The sequence below is a fragment of the Callorhinus ursinus genome, unplaced genomic scaffold, assembly GCF_003265705.2.
Source record: "Callorhinus ursinus isolate GAN/ISIS: 27379988/994484 unplaced genomic scaffold, GSC_fseal_2.0 scaffold43, whole genome shotgun sequence".
Taxonomy (NCBI): Eukaryota; Metazoa; Chordata; class Mammalia; order Carnivora; family Otariidae; genus Callorhinus; species Callorhinus ursinus.
In genome coordinates this window covers 6,096,887-6,121,378 of record NW_027397105.1, presented here as the reverse complement: position 1 = coordinate 6,121,378, position 24,492 = coordinate 6,096,887, and the positions used below count along the sequence as shown (strand labels likewise).

General features: G+C 39.3%; 1 protein-coding gene across 3 annotated transcripts in view; it reads right to left on the bottom strand.

Moving 5' to 3' along the window:
* The window catches only part of MAP2K4 (mitogen-activated protein kinase kinase 4), a 134,323-nt gene that overhangs the window by 95,218 nt on the left and 14,613 nt on the right, over positions 1 to 24,492 (bottom strand). For all 3 annotated transcript variants that reach the window (XM_025864195.2, XM_073881736.1, XM_073881735.1), the window contains one exon: positions 3,205 to 3,307. In XM_025864195.2, the coding sequence (XP_025719980.1) occupies positions 3,205 to 3,307 (103 nt within the window). The remainder of the gene's footprint in view (positions 1 to 3,204; positions 3,308 to 24,492) is intronic.

Here is a 24,492-nt window from a genome sequence, read left to right as displayed (position 1 = left end):
AGAAAGAAAGAAAGAAAGAAAGAAAGAAAGAAAGAAAGAAAGAAAGATCTATAGAAAAAGAAAACACAAAGATAAAAAGTATGAAAAAAGTCACAGATCCAGGAAATTCAGAAAAGTCCAATGTCCAAACAACAGGAGACTAGGAAAAACATGAAGGAATCAATCAAAAGAAAAGCAAAAATTTTCTCAGAAACAGATACGTGAATCTTGAAACCTAGTGTACAGAAAGATGATCCAGACCTAGATGTATCTTCATATAACTGCAGAACACCAAGAATAAAGAAAAAAATGCTAAAAGTTTCCCGTGATAGAAATAGGTAATCTATAAGTAACATCACTGCTGTAATCAAACAGATCTATACATAGTCCCCAAAACTTATCTTCTACATCCACTCACCAGAATGCCATTCTCCCTTCTCTATGTGTCTTTCAAAATCTAATTCAAATCTTGTTCCTCTGTGAAGTGTTTCACCAAGCTGTTTATCCTAAAGGGATCTTACCCCCTCCTGCACCATCCATTTGACATTCAATCTGTATCACCTTATGCCTCACTTCTTGAATTGCTATACCCAACTTTATTTCTTAGAATTTTATTTAAACTCTTGGTTCTCAGAAAATAAGGACACGGTCTTAAAATTTTAAATCTTCTACAGAATCTGCACCCAGAAGACATCAAATGCCAGATGGATGTGAAAGTAGTTCCTGGAGCATATCTTAACTTCATTTAGTTGCTTACATTTCATCTTATCTTTTCCTAAATTCATGAGCAAGTTTTCTATTTATATCTGTAACTAAAATTCAAGGACATTTTAGGAGGAGGAAACACAGGTAAGTGACACAGAGGTATCTTTTTCAAACCCCCACATACTGCAAGTTATATTTTCTAATTGCAAACTACCCACCCCAAACAGTGGCCGACAGTGGTTTTTACTACCTGATAGTACAACTCAAAGGAATAACACAAAAGGATCCCTTATGGAAGGGGGTAGGGAGGTCAAGGAGATATGGTGCCCTAAGTAGTGAAACAACTGTCTTTGACGAATATCAATGCTAGTAGTTACCTGTTCCTGATCTACATAACAACAGACCAGTGCAATAATAAAATTCAAACAAGGTCTGGATCTAAAATTTTTACATACCAGAATCAAAATCTAAAGATTCTTTAAAAAAAAAAAAAAGATTTTATTTATTTATTTGACAGAGAGAGACACAGCGAGAGAGGGAACACAAGCAGGGGGAGTGGGAGAGGGAGAAGCAGGCCTCCCACGGAGCAGGGAGCCCCATGCGGGGCTCGATCCCAGGACTCTGGGATCATGACCTGAGCCGAAGGCAGACGCTTAATGACTGAGCCACCCAGGCGCCCCTAAAGATTCTATCATAAAGTAAAAATGCTTATTACCATGTCCTCTCAAACTTTTAACATGTGCTGGGAAGAGACAAAAGATAAGAACCCTAGGTGGTTATAGGAATATTATGAAGTGGTAGGTTAAAAAAAAAAAAAATTTTGATTGACTCAAGCTTTGGAAGAAAGCTTTTTTCCACTCAGTTTACTATTTGGGGGTGGGGGGGAAGATCTTGTCCATGAATTCCCTAATACATGAAACTCTCAAAGGAAGAGAGTATTAAGTACGTAAATGTTTTTGCAATTCTAAATGAAAGTCAGGTTGTCTTTCTTTGTGTCCAAAAGGGATTAAAAAAAAAGAAACAAAGAAAGAGCTGTTAAGTCTGGCAGTAACTACGTATCTTTTCTTTCTCAGACTCTGAATAGTGGTTCAGCTAGCTATCAAGGTAATAGAAATAGACCGGGTTCAAGAATTAGTTTTGTACTAGCTTTCACTAGAAATTCTAGGAAATGAGGAAGGAGGTTCTTTTAAGAATGTTTCCTTGCTGCCAGAGCTCTGACTAATTAAGAGGTACTAAGAGTTTCCTTCCTCAACATAGCCCCCACTCGATGTTTCAAAGGAGGTAAAAAGGCTAGGACTCTAAGCTGAGCTCCGACAAGAAATCTCATTATGATTTTATGATTTAATAAAATTAAAAGACACTATTCCCAGGCAAGTGAACTGTTACTCCAGTTTTCATTTGTTTTAAAGTTACAGGTGAAAGCCTAAAAGCATATACACACACATCCACATTGCTCCCTTCCACAGACTGTTTTAAAAATCACAATATATTTTCAGCATTCCTACTGCAGAACACTCTACCTTCTACCAATCTGTTACTGTTTGCAAATACAATGTATGCCAGACATCAAAAGGAAAGGAACCAGAAATAAATGTGCCCTTTTGGGGAAGCATGAATATATTTGTAGTCTAATAAGGCTTGAATAAAAATTGTTGAGGAATTATTAAAAACTATAAGATAATATATTCTGACTGCTTTTTTTAACCATACCTTCCATCATTTGCTTTATTGTTCTCGATAACAGAACTAAGTAAAAATTATTTTTATGAGTATAAATGCAAAGCCACTGGCTTTGACCCTTCATGCTCCTGATAGGTCTTATGGGGGGAGGAGGGAGGCATCATTATTTAATACATCACTTCAATTCAAAGGTCTATAAATATTACTCTGATGGTATTATTTTAAATTAACAGATGTTTCTAATACTTTAAATGACCTTCACTGAGATGCTAAAACATCATTTTTGTATTTTAATAAAAAATATTTAGGGGAAAAATATATATATATATTTAGGGAACAAATTTTAAAAGTAATCACTGACACCTATACCCCGACACATACACATTCTTTCAATTTACTGTGACATGAAAATCTTACAGGAATGTTCTTTATCCAGAATGGGACTCTACTTGATCACCCAGTAAGTGGGGATGATTTGTGCAGATGTACAGGAGAGAGGTACGTTTCCTAAATACCACTTACAATTTAACTGGAGATCCAGAAGGAAAGGTTTAAACAACATTCTCAGAGTTCACTGAGAGAAAAACTGAAAAGATATCAATATATCTAGATCTTCTGCTCTTTTCCCCTTCAAGTAAACTTTAACAAGGAAAATTGTGTTCACCTACTTCAGACTACAGAATCAACAGCTTTCTATTTAAGTTCAAATAGTAATATTTCAAATGGCCCATAAGATAATGGAAATACCAACACCTCGACTTGGAAAAATTCATAAAATACAATTAACTTTGAAACCTCTGCTTGAGTTGAGCCTTTTAGTTGATTACCAGGAATACTCACATGTGTGGGTTTTGAACTCCTGTAGGGTTGGGATTCAGAGTAAACCTTGCTGTAGATTTGAAAGGTGGATTTGCAAAATTCAACTTCAGTGCTTTGCGTTTACCTAAGAAATAACAAATAAAAAGTAAAAGTTTCAAGTACTATAAAACAGATACTATTCTGAGGGCATAAGAAATTCACACCAAAAAGCAGAAAAATTTGCTTTAACATATAGTTAATATCATATTTTGAAAGGCAACAAAGAATTTCTCAGAATTAAGAAAATGTAAACAGAAATGAACTAAAGTTATTAACCACAAATCACCTGTTATGCTCCAATACAAAACAATGCTTCAAGTTCATATTGTTCAGAGATGGTAACACTTTTGCAAATGAAAATACCACTATAAAAATCATATACCTCAACAGATACACTGAAAATACTAAAACATTACCACCTTTCCAGGGTTACACTTCAATGCCTTCATTTAATAAAATGATTTTCCCTCAAACATAATATGAACAACTGAGTGAAGAATCCGAGAAGCAGTCTACAACCATAACGAGCTAAAAAAAACAAAACACAAAACCATCATGGCACTGTCAGCTTCAAGTTGGTAACACAGGTATATCAAATAATCACTTATTTGGAGCAATTTCTTTGGGATAGGGAGGTAACATTGTTTTATATTATACAAACAAAATATGTCTGGTACAGAAAAGCCGGAAAATTCAGAAAAGATAAAGAAAACAAAAATATACAAAATATTATATATACACCTACAGAATATATGGGTTTTTTAAATATATGTATATTACCTACATTTCTAAGTTCAATTATCCCAAAATAATCATTGTCTCTTAGAAACTACTGTCCTTATGGAGATACACATTTTTTTCTCTACAATTAAAATCAGACCACAATACGTTTTGTAACATGCTTTACTCATTGACCATGACTATGTCAGTAGATCTTAAAAATCATTTCTTGGGGATTGTACTGTATGGAGACTCTGCAACATAGTTGGGTTTTTAAGCATTTGTAGCACATCTTAGTTTCACACCGATCTATTAAGGATACTTTTTCCAGCATATACTCTTCACAGTTTATTATGCCTTTATCTACCTTCTCAAACAACTCCTCTGCAATCCACTTTCCCACCTCAGTGGATTTGGAAGATGTATGAAGGGGCTCATTCTGTTCGGCCTGGTGCTTTCAGTGAGATCTGCAAGTTTCACTGTGCCATACCAGTTGGGCAGGACTGTAGACAAGAGCACAGAGCTCCTGGCCGTGGCCCCTGGATCAGCTCTCAGGGATGGGCCTGTCTGCAGGATAACGTGAATTCCCAAGAAGACCAGACACATTTTCAGAAGTAAGCATACTACAACCTGAATTTCCTATGTAACTTGCCCATTCAGGTACGAAACATATATTTTATTTTTTAAAGATTTTTATTTATTTGACAGAGAGAGAGCACAAGTAGGCAGAGGGGCAGGCAGAGGGAGTGGGAGAGGGAGAAGCAGGCTCTCTGCTGAGCAGGGAGCCCGATGCGGGGCTGGATCTCAAGGGCCCTGGGATCATGACCTGAGCTGAAGGCAGACGCTTGACCAACTGAGCCACCCAGGCGCCCCCTCTACAGAGAGTTGTAAAGGCTCCTGGTTATCAAATTATTAAAGAGAAATAATTTTAATTTATGCCAAGACAAATTTGTTTGAAAATAATAATAGAAAAAAATCCCATTTATAATAGTAACAAAGAATAAATGTAGCCAGAAATATGTAGCATCTTTATGAGGAAAATGATAATATTCTCCTGAGTAACTTAAAAATCTTTAGTACGTGAAGGGACACAACATTTCCCGATAATAAGAACCTATTCTGTAAGAGGCCAACTTTCCCCAGATTAGATTTATATCAATTTTAATACATATCCTCACAAGAGTTTTAAATTAAGTTTTGACAGCGAGCAGAGGAAGGACAGTCAACCTATACATGCAAAAGGTATTCTTTTTACAGCAAATTTGGCTGTACTGAAAAGCAAACTCTGTACATTACCAAAAGAAAAAAAAAAACACAACAGAACTTAAAAAAATTTAAATGAAAGCTGGGGAAAATCCTTCCAATACAAAATGAGAAACTCTAAATATAAAAAGACATCATACAAGTCAAGAAAAATAGAAAAATTGGCAAGGGTGTGAACAGTAAAGCAAAACAGAAAAAATTATGAAAGGCACTCACTAACACCAAAAACAGTTAAAAGTTTTATTTATGCAAGGGGTGCCTGGTCTGTTAAGTCTAGTAAGTGGCTGACTCTTGATTTCAGCTCAGGTCATGATCTCAGGGTCCTGGGATTGGGCCCCAAATCAGGCTCCATGCTCAGTGAAGGGTCTGCTTGGGATTCTCTCTCTCCCTCTGCCCCTTCCCAACCCCCCTCCCCACCCTCCACACACTCTCTCTCTCAAATAAATAAAAACTTAAAAAAAAAAAAAAAAAGGTTTTGTTCATGTGAAATTGGCAAAGCTTAGGTCTCATTTTATACATACACCAGTTTTTTTTCAATGATAATGTGCTAATCAACATGACAGGTAAAAGAATCACTAGTACAATACATTGCTGGTAAAAAAAAAAAAGTAAACTGATAGAAGTTTTTCTCATGAAAGGTTCAGCAATATACAAGAAAAAACTTTTCATGAAACTGGCTCTTTTACTTCTTAGAAATGTGTCTTCAGGAAATATTTAAAGGCAGAGGACTGTCCCCAGGCCTTGCAACCTAATGGAATCTGCCTGCTGGATTTGGAAACTGCTTGGGTCGGCTGCCTCCTTTCTTCCTTCAGTGTTTCCCATTTTAAACCAGTCTCTCTAGAACCGGGTTCCAAAGCCTGACCCACCCCTGTGGTTTGGAAGCAAGCGACCTGTCTTGTTTCCAGGTCTGCAGAGGGAGAGGAATTCTGTGTCAGAATGGATCAGGCTCCATCTCGCCCACACCTGATATGGATGATTCTGATGAGACTGGAGCCTGTGGAGCAGATGGTGTCTAGATCAGATGTGGGTTCGTGCTGACACCGTAATGAGCTGACACTCCGGGGGATGCCGGAGCAGTGTGAACGTACTTTGTGCATGGGGCGGATGTGTACTTGTAAGTGAGATGTAAGTGAAAATGGTAGCCCTCAAAGACACCAGGTCCTAACCAATTCCTGGAACCTATGAATGTTACTTTATAGGGCAAGGTTTCTGGAGATAAAAATAAGGTAATGTGGGGCCCAACCCCAGGACCTTTGTAATCATACATCTGAATGAGCTCAATGCCCACAAACTCCCCAAATCAAAAGCTGAACACCACCTGTCACGTGGTATGTCTGAAACCACGACAATCTCTATATGGTGAAAAACTGAAAACACACTAGGATCAAAGGCAGGACAATAACAGAACACAGAATCATCGTGAAAACCATCCAGAGAAAAACACCAAAATTGGCCCTTTCTTCAAAAGCTCCATTTGAGGGGACAGTAGCTAACCTCTGCAGGCAGATAAATTCTATTACAGCAATTAAAACTCGCTCGAACTGTTTCCTTGAAAATAAATATTTATATAAACACACACACATTCTTTTCAGCACTGCATTCACATTTAAACAAAAATAAACGGGGGCCTTTAAAGGACATTTCCTGCATAAATGGACAAGCACACAAATGCAACACAATGTGGCTTACATAAGTTAGATGTGGACACACTCCACACTTCAAACACATCTGCAACTATCTTGAGAACTGTCCAAGCATATATTCTGATCGTCTACCAACAAAATGTGCTAAATAATTCTATAAAAGTTCACGGCATAAGCAGAGCTGACTCAGTGCTTGAAACTGGTGCCAGGGGGTGTAGGGTAAGGTCAAGTTACGTGGGCTCTTCCAGCAGGTCTCCCCACTCTCCAAAGGATGCTCATTTTGAGACTAACTCACAAGGCAGTCTTGAGGAGGAGAAGGAAGACCCCAGTCAGTCAAGAACGAAGTTCAGGGAGAGGCAGAAAGAGACAGCTTTTACAATACTTCAGTGAGGCTACCTCTGGCTATTGATGAGCTTCCCCCCCCCCCCCAGCACTTCTTCTTCTCCCATTTGCTTTCTCTAAGTAGGAAATATTATTAGGACTCGTCCTTCTCATCTTTACTTCTCTTTCTCAAGGTCCCACAAAACCTAAACCCGAAAGGCAACCAACCCATCACTATGCACGCACTTATTTTTAAAGCCAAAACTACAAGCAAATACGACATTAGAGCAACATGGATTTTTTTCAAAAGCCTGCAACAACTTCCACGGGGATAAAGGGCATAAGGAAGGAAGTGATACTACAAATGGCCTGTGGAGATTTTTAGAAGCTAACAGAGATTAAAGTATTAGTACAACAAATGTTGATCAAAAGAGATTATACATTTGTGATTATAATTCCCCCTTTGGTGAGACTGTCACCAAATAATCATTTCCTAACCCATCAGCAGAGATAAACAGAGCCTCCTCTTTATCTAGAGCAGGACAGAAACCAGGCATGATTAAACATCTTAAATTATTCATATGGAAGGAGCTTCCTGTGAGAGAAGACTGTCTTTGTATACTTAAAAACTAAGTTCAGCACCTGATACAGAAAATGCTTTCAAATGTGTATTAGATCAGTCTAACAATAAATTTCACATGGATAGCCCCAGATAACTCCGATGTGGGGCAAATTAGCTAGACTATTTCTGCTGTTTGTATTCCAGGACCCTGATTCTTAAGGACAACAGTACCTGTCGTCATCCCATCATACGTCCAAGGCACTGCTATGTCCCTTAGGGTAATACTGCCCAGCTTTATTATGCTGTGGCTCATACAGAATAGGAGGACACCTGTTCAACACACTGGGAGGATCAAAATCACAGTCGGTTCAGTGGCTGAGCGAAGTGGCTCAGCAGCCTCATGCCCCACTCTGCCACTCCAAAGACTGGGGGTCAACCTCTCTGCACCACCCTTAAGGTTCTGGTTTCAAAGCTCTGTCTTAAGAAAACATCCATAGATTTTAAACAACCTTTCCTATATCATGCATATCCATCTTCTTCTTCAGACTTCTCATGACTGAAGCAGTATCAAGTGTGGGATCTTGAAGAAGATCCCAAACCATGATTCTGAAGAACAAGGATTTATCCAAGAATATGCAGACTCACTAAGGCCTGGGAATGTGTTTGCTCTTATGCTGATCAGAGAGCAACTCACAGACTCACAGAATACTAACGGTGGAAGGAAGACATCTTTCAACTTTATTCAGCCTTAAGCAAGAGGACAAAGAGCCCTGAATATTCTCCCTCCATTAACTTCTCAAGCAATACAAATCTTTAACATCACTTTCCACAATCAGCTAAGCTGACCCAGTAGTTGAGTTCAACCTTGGCCAAAACTTCCATCCAAGGGCAGCTGAGAGTCTACCAACCAATCAGCTATGGATGATGCCCACTCTCTGCAATCTAGGGATAACCTAGATTATCCTTCCACAAATGAGGAAAAAGTAGCCTTTCCTAAGCACTATCTCTAGTTCCCAAAACATCAAAACCAGCCTGTCCTCAGGAGAGATGCTATGTTTACACGGGGTCCGCCTTGTCACCTCTCTCATCCTTCTTGAGCCTGTTCCCATCATCAAATTGTGAGCAATTTTCTGTTCTAAATGTCCAACTATCTTGATTTATCTTTGAATTCTACAAATCACCTGTAACGGGTAGCTACAACAAAATGGCAGTTCAACAAACATTTACTGAATTAGAATTCTTAGATTTTTTTTTTTTTTTACCAACACTGCACTACCCTCTCATACAACCTAGTGGGCTTATCTTCTTTTGTATCATAGGAAAGCAAGATTCTGCTATCCTTACAGTAAGAATCAGAGAACCAGAATCTTCCCACCCAACCTGTAAGAATGGAGACCATCTCCAAACTATTGTAGTCAATCTACATATCTTCAACACCAGTGATTTCACCAAATCTGAAAAAGCAACAGTAACATTTCTTATTGTCGCTGGCGATAAAGATGACTGAAAGATGGGCAATAGATGCATCTAGAAGGTGGCCTTTTTGATATAATGTTAATGGATCACCGTGCTTTATGTGCTAGATTGTTACCAAAAGAGCCACCAAAGAATCACCTCTTTACAATGTGACTTTACTGCTCCTCCCATCAAGAGGTGGAGTCTATTCCTGTACTTCTTGAATCAGGCTGGGCTTTGGACTCACTGTGATCCCAAGAATATAGCAGAAAGGATGTCGTAGGACTTCCAGAGCTAAGCCTTCCACGTTCACCCTCTTGCAAAGTGACCAAGTCTAAAGATGAAGCAGCTCAGTCTAGCTTCCTTGATGATGGAAATCCACATGCAACAAGAGGTCCAGAGATCCCAGCCATCCCATCTGGGCTTAGTCTCCACCAACAGACCTACTAGCTAAACGCAGACATGTTACAGAGCCCAGGAGAGACCAGCATAACCACCAGCCAACTAACAAACAGAATCATAAAAATTAAACAGCTGCTCTTTAAAATCACTACTCAGAAGCCAAAGGAGCTAGGGAGGAAGCATCAAAAAGCAGTAAGAATCAGTCCCTCTTAAGGAAGCCCCACTGCCCCCACAAGGGATTTCCTAGAACCTAGCATAGGAAAAAGTGAGAACTGGCACTACAATGTACAAGTCGCTCGTAGAATACCTTCAAAAACATGAGTGACTGACCTACCAGGAACCAGAGAATCCCACCAGGGGCGGAGGGAAAAAAGACTGCCTGAAATTCTCATTTCTCTCTTGGCTCTAACTCTTAGTACCTCATTTTCAAAACAGAGTACCCAAAGTCACTTGTTAAATTATCTGCAATCACTGGTTATAAAATGAGGAACACACAATGTCAACCCCAAGCAACTTTATATTCAAACAATCTCAGAAATGAGGAAATAAAGTGGTAGACAAGAACCTGCCCCCATTCCCTTTCCTACCACAATTCCTACAGTGGTGAGTGCCCTAACTTATTTGATAAGCTCAAGAGAATAAGACAGGAAGGATGAGAGACTTGGAATGGGAAGAAACGGATGACTGTCAGTTCCTTCCCAGACTGCAGGCTCAGGCAATCCAAATATTAGATGGGACCCTGTCAGCTAATACTACATTGTCCATCTCCTCCTCCAGCCTTAGATACATAAGAGTGAACAAGTTCCAAAAATTTATAAAAATCTCACTTAGAACTCTGAACTCCCATCAAGAAAACACGGTCATTCATCCACGCAGCTAAGCAGTTTGGAAACTGGATTGTTCTGAGTTTAAGAAACAAACAAACAAAAATATGCCAACAGGCCCTTTCAGCACCCAGGTCAACACGTTTGTGTGCAAGATGGATTCGGGGGTGGGGGGTTGATAACTGGCACAGCCACAGGTGCAGAAAGATCACACTTACACAGCAGCTGTCGTGCCAGGTAGTGCAGACAAAAAGCCAGAGAAGGCAGCTGGCCTGTGCACAAAGACTGTTTGCCTGGTATCCTAGCAAAATTAAAAAGGAACATGGTAGGAGGAGGCTAAATGGCAGGAATAGGGGAGAAAATTACCTCTGCTAGATGCTAAATGACTATCACTAAAATACTGATAAAGATAAAACAGGGGTGTTTCTGGGGTCAAGTACCTGACACATCTGTAAAACCAAGAGAAAAATAGTCCCTTAGGACCTGCTGTGTGATGCTGTGCTGGGCATTCACACACCTTAAAAATGCAATGGCTGGTAAACAGTAACTATGAAAAAATGGTAACTACTCTGATATTAACTGTATTAAAATCTAATTGAAAAGTTCATTAAATTATTAAATTCTCTAAAAAGGAAAAACCTGGAATGTGTCTGATACCTTTTAAGCCAACAAAATATATGAGCAACAAAGAAAGAAAGAAATTCAGCTTGCTTTGAAGATTCCTTTTAACTCCTGTGCTAATAAAAATCCCTGTTCTTACCCAAAGCCAACATCCCAATGGTGTCCAATTAGAAGCTTAGGAAAACCACTGTGGAGTGGTAAAGCCAGGCTACCTAGTCTTGAGGCCCAGCTCCAGCGCGGATTAGCTTTGTACTCTTGGGCAAGTGACTTCACCTCTCTCTGCCGCAGTCCCCATTCCTGCCACATGGGACTAATGGTCCCCTCCTCAGAGCAGGGCTGGCAGGAGCAAAGGTGTCACTGCGGACGACAGTCAGCTGTCACCCATTGGTTCCCACCTTGTATTATCAGTTGTGTCTGGGTTTACAGTGGCAAAGTCCTGAACCAGGGTGGGCGGTCACTGACACCAGTGCTTCCTAAACGTTAAACATTTTCCTCACCTGACAAGCTTGGGCCTCAGAGGCTCTGCTGCTAAAGAAAGAACCGAAACAATTCACTTTCAGCCTTGCCCACCTCTGGCAGATGATTCATACAGCTCTCCTCGGGTAGAAAGATTTTTGTAACCTGGAATACCAAGACCCTGCCATTCCTCTGTCAGTGCCTGAAGGGGCACTGCTCTGACACAAAGATGTAATAATTTCTAGCAGAGTTTGTGGACTCCCCGCAAAGGCAAAAGAAGCATTTTACTTGCTGGAGACTGCATTTGACTGGGAGACCTTGTTTGGTTAACAAAAATCCTCAGAGTGTGAACACTGAAAAGCCCCCAACTCACTCCCAAAGGGGATTGTCCAACAAGGAAAAAAAAATTTTTAACTCATCTTCCATCATAGTAAAATGGAGAGTTTACCAAGTTTCATGAAATGAAGCACACAATATGCCCTAACATTCTTCCGAACCTAACATTAGAAACTCATACTGGTTCTTCATTCTCGGATTCCACTAACCCATCAACTCTGACATTGATTACATGCCCCTCTATGGTCACCAGTAATTTTGCCTCAATGATGCACAATGTCACGATTATGAGTTTCTACAGGTAGCCTCCATGCCTAGAATTACACCTGACGTGTAAATCCTTAATGTCCGTTCAGTAAACAAATGAACAGAGGCAAATAAATGAACAAATTATTGCTGTGAATATAAACTGCCCCACTTTCTGGAGGACAATATCTTGCAAACATTTCAAAATGTCCTTGATGATTACTGCAGTGATTCCATTTCCTAAGAAGGCAACCTTTAGGAAGTTAAGGATTATGCAAAGAAAGTTATCGAAAGCAGTGATATTTATGTTAAATTACATGAAAAATCATCCATACCTGGAATACTACACTACCACCCAAAAAAACACCATAAAAGACTACTGATGTGAGGAAATATTAGTAATAGTAAGGGTCTTTTTTTTTCAATCAAGCAGTAAATAATGTGTCTGATAAATTATTTTAGTGAAGCATATGTGCATATAACCATTTATAATATATACACAGGTCATTCTCCAAAAAGTACAACTGGTGATTAGTTCAAGGTGCTAGAATTATAGGTGATTTTTTTTTTTTTTTTACTTCTCTGTGTTTCCGTTTTTATACACTAAGCATTTACTGTTTCTGTTTCAATTATAACCTCCTTGATACTCAAAACAGATTTTTCTAAGAGACCAATCTGTTCTAAACCCAAACTTACTGAGGCCTAGAGAACAAGTAAAATGGCCTTAAAAATACAAATACAGGCGGGGCAGCTGGGTGGCTCAGTCATTAAGCGACTGCCTTTGGCTCAGGTCATGATCCCAGGGATCCAGCCTGGGATGGATCCCCCCGCATCGGGCTCCCTGCTCAGCGGGAGGCCTGCTTCTCCCTCTCCCACTCCCCCTGCTTGTGTTCCCTCTCTTGCTGTGTCTCTCTCTGTCAAATAAAAAAAGTCTTTAAAAAAAAAAATACAAATACAGGCACTTTCATATCTCTGCTCATACAACTCGGGACATCTCCATACCCCTAAAACCTGGTAATATTTCAAAAATGATATCTTTTGAGATTTTTTTTTTAAGGTGTATCAGCTAAAGTTAACAATATTTTAACCTCCAGCAAAACAGGAAAAGCTTATCCAACACAATTCCTTCCCTCCAAATTTCATGCACCAATGATTTTGGAAGCACAGCCTCCACGGGAATCTGAGAGTGGGAATTCCAGTTAAAAACCCACCTTGAGAAGGTTCCAACGGATACCCAAAAGATGTCACCCATTACTGCCAGCACGGGTCCACCCCCAGTTCAGGGGAGAAGAGAAAGAATGTGCTAATAATTCTGACTTCTTCATTTGTCTCCAGCTCGCATAGAGTTCTCTTTTCTACCACCGCCCTTCACAACTCTTTCTTCATACAACAGACCTGACCTGGGGGTGCCTGGGTGGCACAGCTGGTTTGAACATCGGACTCTTGGTTTCTGCTCAGGTCGTGATCACAGGATCCCGAGTTCGAGCCCTGTGTCAGGCTCCATGCTCAGCACAGAGTCTGCTTCTCCCTTTTGCTCTGCTTCTCCCCTGCTCTCCTTCTCTACCAGATAAATAAATAAAATCTTAAAAAAAAAACAAACAGACCTGACCTGCTACACACCTGCACAAATGCCATTCCCACAGATACACAGCTGCTGCTAGGGTGCTGCGGGTCCTAGCCAGGCAGGGGGGATGGTTAAAGCACAGTGAGTTGGTAAAGGTACTCAGCTCCCTGTCCGGGTGCTCCGAACACTTTAAATCCATGTCATGCCTAAAACGGCCAAACCCACAAGGCATTTACACTGAGCCGTAAATGTCTGAACACATCAACAGCGGCCCCACGGGGAACAAGTGAGGCATAACTGCTGTGTTGATCAGACCCAACAAAGCTTGCTGTGCAGGACGGTCAGCGACCCTTTCTTCTGGGATATACACAGGCCGTGCGGTGACCTCTGCCTCCCACTCAGACCCCTCAACATTCTATTTAAGCTCTTCATCAGCTCCCCAAAGTTTCAAGTTACTATCTGACCAGGTACCAGTAGCAAGATATTAGGATTTCTGGAAAATCATCCGCATGATGGACTCATACTTCTTGGTCGCCATCTCTCTAGTGGGGCAAGGCACATAACACGTACACTTATAAAAACTGGGGCAAGGAAAGTCACAAGGCCTGTTCTGGCTGTCACCAATGCCCCAGAGCCCGCGCCACTAGCTTCCAGCCCACCTCACCGGTCCAGTGGAGGCACACATCACACGGCAGAGATTCTCAGAACAGTAGCTTGAACTCTAACAAGGAACCAAAGCGCCCACTGGTCTCGGGCCACACTTATTCCTCCTGCTTGGTAAACCCCACAACATCCTATCACTACCATTGTAACTTCCGGCCCCCCATAAATGAAACAAGCACGTTACCCGTATTTCCTAACTACGCCATCAGTATTGTTTCAATCAGTGCTTCAAACCTTTTTGTATGTGCCATGATGTGAAGGAAAGAACACTTGTACAACACAGGGGAGGAAACACAAGTCTGTTCTTGGCTAAAGGCCACTGACCTGAGCTCCAGCGAATAGCTCCAGGCCACAGGCCAAGGCAAGCTACATTGCAGCTGACAGGTAACATATTCACAGTTGCACTCAAATTGAGGAGCCACTAAAACAACCAGATTGGACTTCTCCTTTTTGAAGAGTTTACTTAGAAAAATAGTAGCCACAAAACAAAGTCAGGTTTTTATCAAACATTAATTTCTTCCTCTGTTTGCCTGAAATACCAATGAGGATTCCCACCAGTCCTAAATAACTCTTCCAGACTCGGTCCTATATGAACTTCACTAACAAGTTAGGATAAAGAAAACTGTAATTTAGCATCATAGTGAAGGTACCCCTATGGTCCTAGGGGATGGGGCATACTGATCCTTTTCACAACAGAAAATCAACCATCCAATGCCTCAATGATACGTACCCATTCTTCTTTCTAGGTGTAAGTGTAGACTGACCCTCGTGGAAAGCTTACAGATTCAAAGCTATGGGTCTGTTGTGTGCAAGGTAGTTTTGCTACAGTGTCTGTAATATAATAAAAAATATAGTTGGTACTTGTCCCAGGTACCTGGCACAGAGCTCCTAAAAACACTGGAATATTCCAGTGATAGAAGAGTCTTTTGCTATTCACAACAAGCCCCTTTCAACCAAACCAGAGATTATGCTAATGAGGTGACAGGGCAGGGGGACTCCCCCACAGGCACTACACCTATATAATTTCAGGATAGGGGGCTGGTCTCCAGAAAAACCAACCTAGTGATAAGAGCAACTTTTAGCCCCACTCCCTAACCTCCAAGGAGGGGAGAAGGGCTAGAAATTGAGTTGCATCATCCAATGGCCAATGTGCCTACAACACAATTGTGCCTACAATGCAACTTCCATAACCCCCCTGTCCCCTACAAAACAACAAGTTCCAGGAGCTTCCAGGTTGGTGAACAATCTACGTACTAGGAGGATGATGTACCCAGAGAAGGCATGGAAGCTCTACGCCCTCTCTCCACACCTTGCCCTACGCATCTCTTCCATTTTTTTTTACTATTCCTGAGTTGTTTCTTTTATAAGAAACTGATAAAAATAAGTGTTTTCCTGAGTTCTGTGAGCCATTCTAGCAAATAATTGAACCTGGGGGTGGAATCATGGGAGCCTCTAATTCACAATTGGCCCAGCAGAACTGGGCACCCCATTTGCAGCTGGATCTGAAGTGGGAGCAGTTTTGTGGGGCTGACCCCTTTAACTTGGGGGATCTGATGCTAACTACAGCTAGGTACTGTCAGAATGGAACTGAATTGTTGGGACACCCAGCTGACATAAAAAAATTGGAGTACTGCTTGGTGTCAGAAAACACTGCAGTGTCAACATTTGAAACACTGAGAAGTGATGAATATTAAGTCAGTTTGAAGAAATAAGTATTTTCATATTTCCATTAATACTTGTGGTTGATTTTTTATGCTATCCAAATCTATAATCAAGCCTAAAAACGGGTTTAAAATATTACAATTCAATTAAAGTAGGAAAATATGGCTTATGAATATATTTTCTCTACTTGGTTTTTAATGGCCTTGGGTTGCATGACATGTGACTATTGATATATGTATCAAGTCAATTTATAAACTGAATGAACATAACATATTATCAACTTATTCAGTTGATTTAAGAAAGGTCTTCTTAGAAAAAAGAATGAACATACATGAACACATTAGGCTAGCTCAGGGAAATCAGATAGAGGGTCTTATTTACTTCTTTTCCTTTCTATCTAGCTCCACAATGATCACAGCTAACTTTTTATTCCAAGCTGACTTCTCCCTGGTCTCCAGGAAACACCTGACTCCCTTAACCTATTGCCCAATTCACTTATCCCAAAGCAAAAAGTTCATACCAGCATATCAAATTTCACCTGTAATACCCTTTTTTCTTTTTCCCACCTTATGTCCTTAGAAATCCAGAAAGGTAAAGGCAGAAATCAATTTTGTTCATATACATATATGAACATATATGAAAATATATGTATATGAGCATACATATATACATATGTTCATACATATATGAGCATATATTTTCATTCAATTAAGATAATATGGAGAGCCTTCAGGTAATCTTTTACCACTAAATGGCACTCCTAAATGACAAGAAGGTTAACTTTGACTGACTATATGTACTGATGAAAAGACAACCTGCACCCAAACTCACTCACTACTTATTGCTGCAAAGCAGTGGAATATAAGCCTTCTTCTGGTAGCTTGAGCTACCTAACGCAGAAGTAAAGCCTTATTTCGAAGTTAGTTTCCCCAATTCTAACACACCAGCAGTAGCTCAGCAATAATTTAATAACTGCAGAGGAGGGGCAAAAAAAAAAAAGAAAAAAGAAAACACACTATATCATTTTTAATTAGTCATCCTTTATCGATACAACAGCCTCTCTCTTCAGGAACACAGCCAACATTTGAATACAGCATGTGCAGAACCTAAATATTCATCTGGATGATTTCTGACCATTGGTAATTAGATCTAGCACTCCAGTGATTCAGTACTTCTCAGAACAGCGTATCACAAGAATGCAAATATTTCTTGAATAAATGAGTAATCCAAGCTCGAGTTTTGCTTTTTTTTCTCCTTAATCAAAATATGTGTAACTAGAAATTAACTAAGTTCTCTGAAGAAGTTAGCCAGAAGCTTTAGCTCGAGAAATGCTCCTGACAGAATTTCATGGCACATAAATTAGTCAGCCATGTTCTGGCTTTCAAAAAGGTATCTGGTGTTTGAATCATGGAACACTACATCAAAAACTAATGATGTAATGTATGGTGATTAACATAATAAAAAAATTTAAAGGAAAAAAGGTATCTGGTGTTTTTTGGGGGGCAGGGGTTATTTTTATTTTTTAAGATTTTTTTAAAGTAATCTCTATACCCAACATGGGGTTGAACTCACAACCCTGAGATCAAGAGTCACCTACTCTACTGACTGAGCCTGCCAGGCACCACAGATACTTGGTGTTTTTAATAGCCTTGGGTTGCATGACATGTGACAATCTTTTGTATACTCAAATGACTTTTCCATTTCAATGCTGCATTACACTATATATACTTTTTAATTTTTAAGTAATAATCTGTGATCTAAATTGAAATTCAAATCCAACTGTGTTACTACCAAAGCAAATAACAAAGGTGGAAAATGAGTAAGCATCTTGCACACAAAGCTAATACTATATACGTACAAACAACAACTACAACACTATTATACTGCTCTCATTATTAGCATTTGAAGAGCTTCTTTGGACCACTGAATAATTCCTCTCAATTAAAAAAAAAAAAAACACTAAGAGGTAACACTTTCATTTCTTAGCAAACACAAATACTATTTGTTGCCTATGAATGTATCCTATGAATTGAGGGTTTCTGAAAGGTTAGAATAAATGGCACTCAAAGAGGATACACTGTATCCCTTCTGCTTCCTTTGGAGGCAATTTCTCCAACTGGTTATTTATAAATCGGACATGATCAAATCAGTTGTAGAACATCATAAAGGAGAGACTTCGATAATTTAGTTACAAGATGGGTAACTACACAGGATAGTGAAAAATGAGAGCTGGGGAAGACACTGCTGCTACTGAAGGGTGACGAATGACACCTGTTGGACAAGACCATACCATCACTGAAAAGACAATTGTTCACTGGAAGGCCAAGTAGTTCCCCAGGTTTTTTTATATCCTGGATGAGAGCTCTTACTTACTTCTATTCTCACCAACCTGCCTTTTGATGACTAATGCTGGCTCCCAAGTAATGGGAAGGCAATGCCCTAGAGGACCTGAGCATTCTAAGAACTGAATAGAAATTAATAAACAAAGCCAGACTCCAGTTTGGAATTGGATCCTAATTTGGCAGAACTGGTCTCACATACCCACTGATTCTTCAACTTCACCAAAAAATGTCAAGAATAAGTATTTGACATGTTTTTTAATGATCTTCAGAGCTTCAGAGATTTTAAAAAATGAAAAAGAACCCCAATTAAAGAAGAGGTTGACTTATGTTCCAGGGTATATAGAATGATTTCCAGTCTCAATTCAAAGCACAATAAATGTCTGTGTGTATGTGTGTGCCCAGAGACACATACGTTCATTTTCTTCAACACTGGTGCAGTCAAGTCAGAGATGATTAATGCTTCATTTAGTCTGCATTCCATGGTATGCCCAAACACAAATGCTGTTTTTTTGGCTGAGTATAGCTACTATTTGCAGAGCCCACAAATGTTTGGCAGTATGAGTTAACCAGTCCCTAACGAAATAATTTAGACAAAAATGATTGATGATGGCCAAAACCATCAGGTGAATAGCTGATGGGGACCTTTCTCACTGACAGCACCTAAAACCAGTGATTAATCTTAACAAGAGCTACAATAAGAAATCATATGCCTCCTGATGTGATGCAACAGGAAATACACAGCACCACCTATTAAAGCGTTCCCGCCAAAACCCTGAATCTCTATGTGATCAAGCCTCTATCTCTAACTGCCAATTAACAGGAGCTACAGGGCAAAGAGGAACCTGTCAATCACTAATTACTAAAAGGATATAATCAGCCAAATCCAAAATATGCAAAATGCTACAAAATGCATGACCCAATTTTTTCAAGGAATAAATGACAAGAGAAAAAAAGAGAGAAGTGGGAACCGCTACAGATTGAAAGAAACAGAAGACATATCAACCAAATGCAGTATGTGTGGACCTTGTTGAGATCTTAACTTGAACAAATCAAGGGTAAACAGGCATCCACACGGCACTAAGGAGATCTGAACACCGAGAGCCTACCTGATAATATTGTTTTATTTATTACCAGAGTGACAATGGTCTGAGGTTATGCGTTTGAGTCCTTATCACTGAGAAGACTGTGACTGGCACAGATGAGGATGACAGCATGAAAATCAGAGTCAGCTTGACGACACTTCAGTAGACGCAGGTGGAGGGAGGAAAACTCATGAAGTAAGAGGGGCCACATGGTGGTAACCGCGGCTGTGACGTAATAGGTACGTGGGGGGTTGTGAATACTATTCCATTGTTGGGTAGGCTTAAAAACGTCTTTCATCTCAAGTTTTTAAAAATTAAACAATGTTCTTTCTTCCATCCTTAACGGACAGAAAGTCAGAGGCACATAAATCTTTTGCCAAGAGCATCAGTGAGTTGTTAAGAGTCTGTACACAAATCCATCCCCACGCAGTGCACGGCTACGCCACCTGGTTCCCTGACTCTCGTGTCTCATCTTGGTCAACTGCTCCCTGGACATACAAAGTCATTCGAGAATCCTGAAGCAATTCATTCTGTGTCTGTCTAGGCCAGGATAATATATATTTTTTAATTAAACAGTTTTCTCCTAGTGATAGATCCCCTATGTCCCAAATTCAGAGACAGAAGAAGAAATCTTTCTTTCCACTTAACGTTCAGCCAGGCTAATTAGAGAACACTATGAAACTCTCCAGGGCCAGAAAATCAGAAATGATACACATGATGAGTCCAGATCTCATGACCATTTACAAGTGAAGGCCGCCCGAAAGCCATCTGGTTCAGAAAATCAATCCTACAATAAAGAAGATGTGGTACATATATACAATGGAAAATTATGCAGCCATCAAAAGGAATGAGATCTTGCCATTTGCAATGACGTGGATGGAACTGGAGGGTGTTATGCTGAGTGAAATAAGTCAATCAGAGAAAGACATGTATCATATGACCTCACTGATATGAGGAATTCTTAATCTCAGGAAACAAACAGGGTTGCTGGAGTCGTGGGGGGTGGGGGGGATGGGGAGGCTGGGTGATAGACATTGGGGAGGGTATGTGCTATGGTGAGCACTGTGAAGTATGCAAGACTGTTGAATCACAGATCTGTACTTCTGAAACAAATAATGCAATATATGTTAAGAAAAAAAAAGAAGATAGTAGGAGGGGAAGAATGAAGGGGAGTAAATCGGAGGGGAAGACGAACCATGAGAGACGATGGACTCTGAAAAACAAACTGAGGGTTCTAGAGGGGAGGGGGGGTGGGGGGATGGGTTAGCCTGGTGATGGGTATTGGGGAGGGCACGTTCTGCATGGAGCCCTGGGTGTTATGCACAAACAATGAATCATGGAACACTACATCAAAAACTAATGATGTAATGTATGGTGATTAACATAACAATAAAAAATTTTACAAAAAAGAAAAAAGAAAATCAATCCTAGGAGCACCCCTGCTTTCTTTCAAGAATTAGGAAAACAGGATGGTTTACAGCATGTCGACTGTGACCAGAGCAAGGTCACACAGTTCTGTCACTGATTAGCTGGCTGACTTTGGAAGATTTACTTATTAGCCTTTCTGTGCTTCCGTTTACTCCTCTATAATAGTTACTATACCTACCTCATGAGGTTACAGGAATTAAAGGAGTTAACAGAACGTGCTCAGAACAGGGTTTGGTACACAGTAAATGGGTTACCTATTATTATTATCATTTCTGTCAGTCTGTCTCTACATGTTCAGTCTCTCAAAGAACATAAGCTCCCTCAGAGTAGGCTCTAGATCGAATTCATCTTTAAAGACCCCAGTGCCTCTTATCATTAGCAGTATTGTTAAATGTTACATTTGTGCCTCTGTTTATCTAACCTTATACAAGGTTCTCTACAGGGCAGAGAACATCCTTATATATACTTGATTTTCATTTCTGATTAATGTTCACCAAATTCTACCTAATGAGAAGATCCACACCAACCTGGGTTGTGTAAAATTTCTTGTAAAAGTTTCTTCTAGTACACCTTTTCATCTAGACACTTGTGTCTGGATTTTGAAAGCACTTGTAAAATCACTGGAAGCACTTGTAAAAGCACTGGAAATTGAAAGCACATGAGAATCTCAAGTACTTGCTACACCTTGTTTGAAAACCATCACCCTAAATTGATAAGCTAAATTAAAAACCACTTTGATTAACTGGAGATTTAGCTGGGAATACACTCTGGAAACCTTGCACATCATTTCTGCCCTGTAGCTGCCCAACTACAAAGTTCTGTCCAACAGCCCACACTGCTAGTAGTCAAGTTCAATGGGCTGGTGAAGGGACACTTTCTGCACTGTGGGATTATCACTCACTTTTTTCTCGCTCAAAAATACCACACATTAAGCTTCTTCAAAAGATTTTTAAGGTACAATAGCTATTCCTCAAAACCTTCCTTCTCCTAGCAACAAAAACCATTCTTCAGGAGGAATTAATGTTCCCATCACTTTGAAGATCAAAGACAATTAGGCAACATTCCCCTTGGAATGATATACGGTATAAAGGGATTGTGTGAACCTTGACTCTGACTACACCACTACAACAATTCTTGGGCTTAATTTGTATAAAAACTGTTTCCAAGCAGATGGATTTTCCATTGGCAGTTTATTATGGTCCACAAAGATAGTGATGAATATTCTGGATGCTAGTCTGGCTTATGGCAAATCCTACAAAAGTCTCATTTTTAAACTAACTTCAGCATATAAATTTAAAATACAAATATTAAATTCTATGTAAACTATATAAATTTAAATAAAACTTGTTAGCCTCCCATAGCAGCATTCTGTTTCTTATGATTGCTAAAAACTTAGCTGAGTTTTATAAGTTCCAAATGATGAAATTTTGGCCATTGGGCATAGATTTTTGCAACATAAAATGGAAAATCAGAAATGTAATCAGTTGAATTTTCTAAGCTCTTAGCTTAAATGCAGGATGGCTTGACTCTCTCCCTCCACTTCTCCCTTCCTGATTTTCTACACACTCTACCTCCAATACAGTAAAATATTCTCTTGAGCAAAACATCATCTTTTATAGGCACTTCTTATCAGGTCAGTAAACTTATTAATGACTTCCTCAAAGTTCTGGAAAGATTCACAAAACATCCTCCTCTTTATGGCTTCCTTTTTATTATTATCAACTTAAAGACAATTAGGGATACTTATTGTAAAGAGTAGTTTCTCGGGGCACCTGGGTGGCTCAGTCAGTTAGGGTCCTGGGATCGAGCCCTGAGTCAGGCTTCCTGCTCAGCGGGGAGTGTGCTTCTTCCTCTCCCTCTGCCCCTCTCTCCACTCATGCTTTCTCTGTCTCTCTCAAATAAATAAATAAAATCTTTTTTTTTTAAAGAGTAGTTTCACAATTAAATGAGAATCTGTCATTAGGATACCTCCATTTTTTTCTCCAAATACTCTGATGTGCAATGTTACCAAAAGCAATCATTACCTATAATCCAATTTCTATTAGTGACTTCAAGAATAAAAGTCAGCTCTGGAGCACAACATTTTCTAAATAAAGATCCTGTTGTTTAAGTAAACTTTCCCAAGTAAAACAATTTTTAAAAGCCACTAAGAAATGTTTTCAAAGCTACCAAAAGAGTAAAGGCTACAGAAAAGCTGTAAGACTCTACCCAAACTTGTCTTAACACTCAACAACCCTATAGCATGGGCTCCTTAAAAAGTCGTAATTCTCATCCAAACGAAAAAATCAGAATGCTAATACACTAGGGTAAATTTGACATCTATAAAAGCACTTCTCAAAAAGTGTTTCTAGGCATATCCCCCCCCCATCAAAAAGAAAAAAAAAATAGATTTTACAAAGCAAAGCAAATCATATCCTAAAGAACTGTGTTTAGGTTAGCTGATTAAAGCCATCGAGATAGGATCATCCAAACTTGGTCAGAAGTCACATAAACACCTTTACAAGTACAAAATCATTATCTCCAAATGATAAATGATGAATTAATCAACCTTCTAAATGTAGGCACTCTAAATCAAAAAGAATATTTTTCCCTAACGTAGTCTTACATTCAGACTTCAGAAAGATGTGACAATCCAACAGTGTTGAAAGAAATATAACACTGTTGTCTTAATTATAACATTTATTTACTTATCTTAAATGCATATTATCTTAAACAAATATATTTAGAAAACCAAAAAGCAAATAAATGCAAACTATAATTGATAAAAAAAAAAAAGACCATGAGGTGCGAAGTGGATTTTTATTGAATTTCTATGAAAATCTGGTTCCAAAATTAAATATGCAATCTCATACTGTGTGTGTAAATACCCACACACACATTTCCAATAAAACTCCACTAACTTATAACAGGCAATTGTAATAAACTAATTGGAATAGTGATGCAACAATATAAAAAAACAAAAACTATGTGAAAGTCAAACAATGGGAAAAATTAATCCTTCAGAGCTTCCATTAGTCATGAGAATCATCTTACAATAAGTCCTTCTGATTTATGGTGGAGAACTGAACGTTTGAAGCGGTTGTACTCACTCACTGACTTTTAACAATATCTAATTTTGTGCTCTCTGAGCCCCATCCCCTCCTACAACTATTGTATGACATATAAATATTCTTAATGAATTAAATATAAGGTCTTCTGATAATTTTGAAACATCCTTAGAATAAAACAGAAGATTCTGGCACTACAGTATGCCTTATTAGATGAGAAAAGACTACCTTAGTGATTTCAAGCCCTTTATTTTTAAAGAGACAATGACCACTTTTAATATTGAGTGAATGTCTATATTTCAAATGTAAGACTGACTGCAAACATTACAAAGCCGTACTTTAATTTTTTAAGGCACGACCGATCTTGGAAAAAAGTTAATGTATATAAGCAACTGAAAACTTAACAGTTTAGTACAAAAATAAATGCTGTCAACTTAGAGCTGGCCATACCTACCAACATCCCTCCTCCAACCTTCCCTGATATGCGTGCCCGCTCCCCTGGAGTCTTCCACTGAGGTCCCAGCCACAGACAGCTCTGCTTAACTCCAAAGTAGGGCAGGCCCATTGCTGGATCTCTGAGCCACTTTCTCCAATCAGGAAAGCAGCTCTCATGAGACCCACTGCAACTTCCCC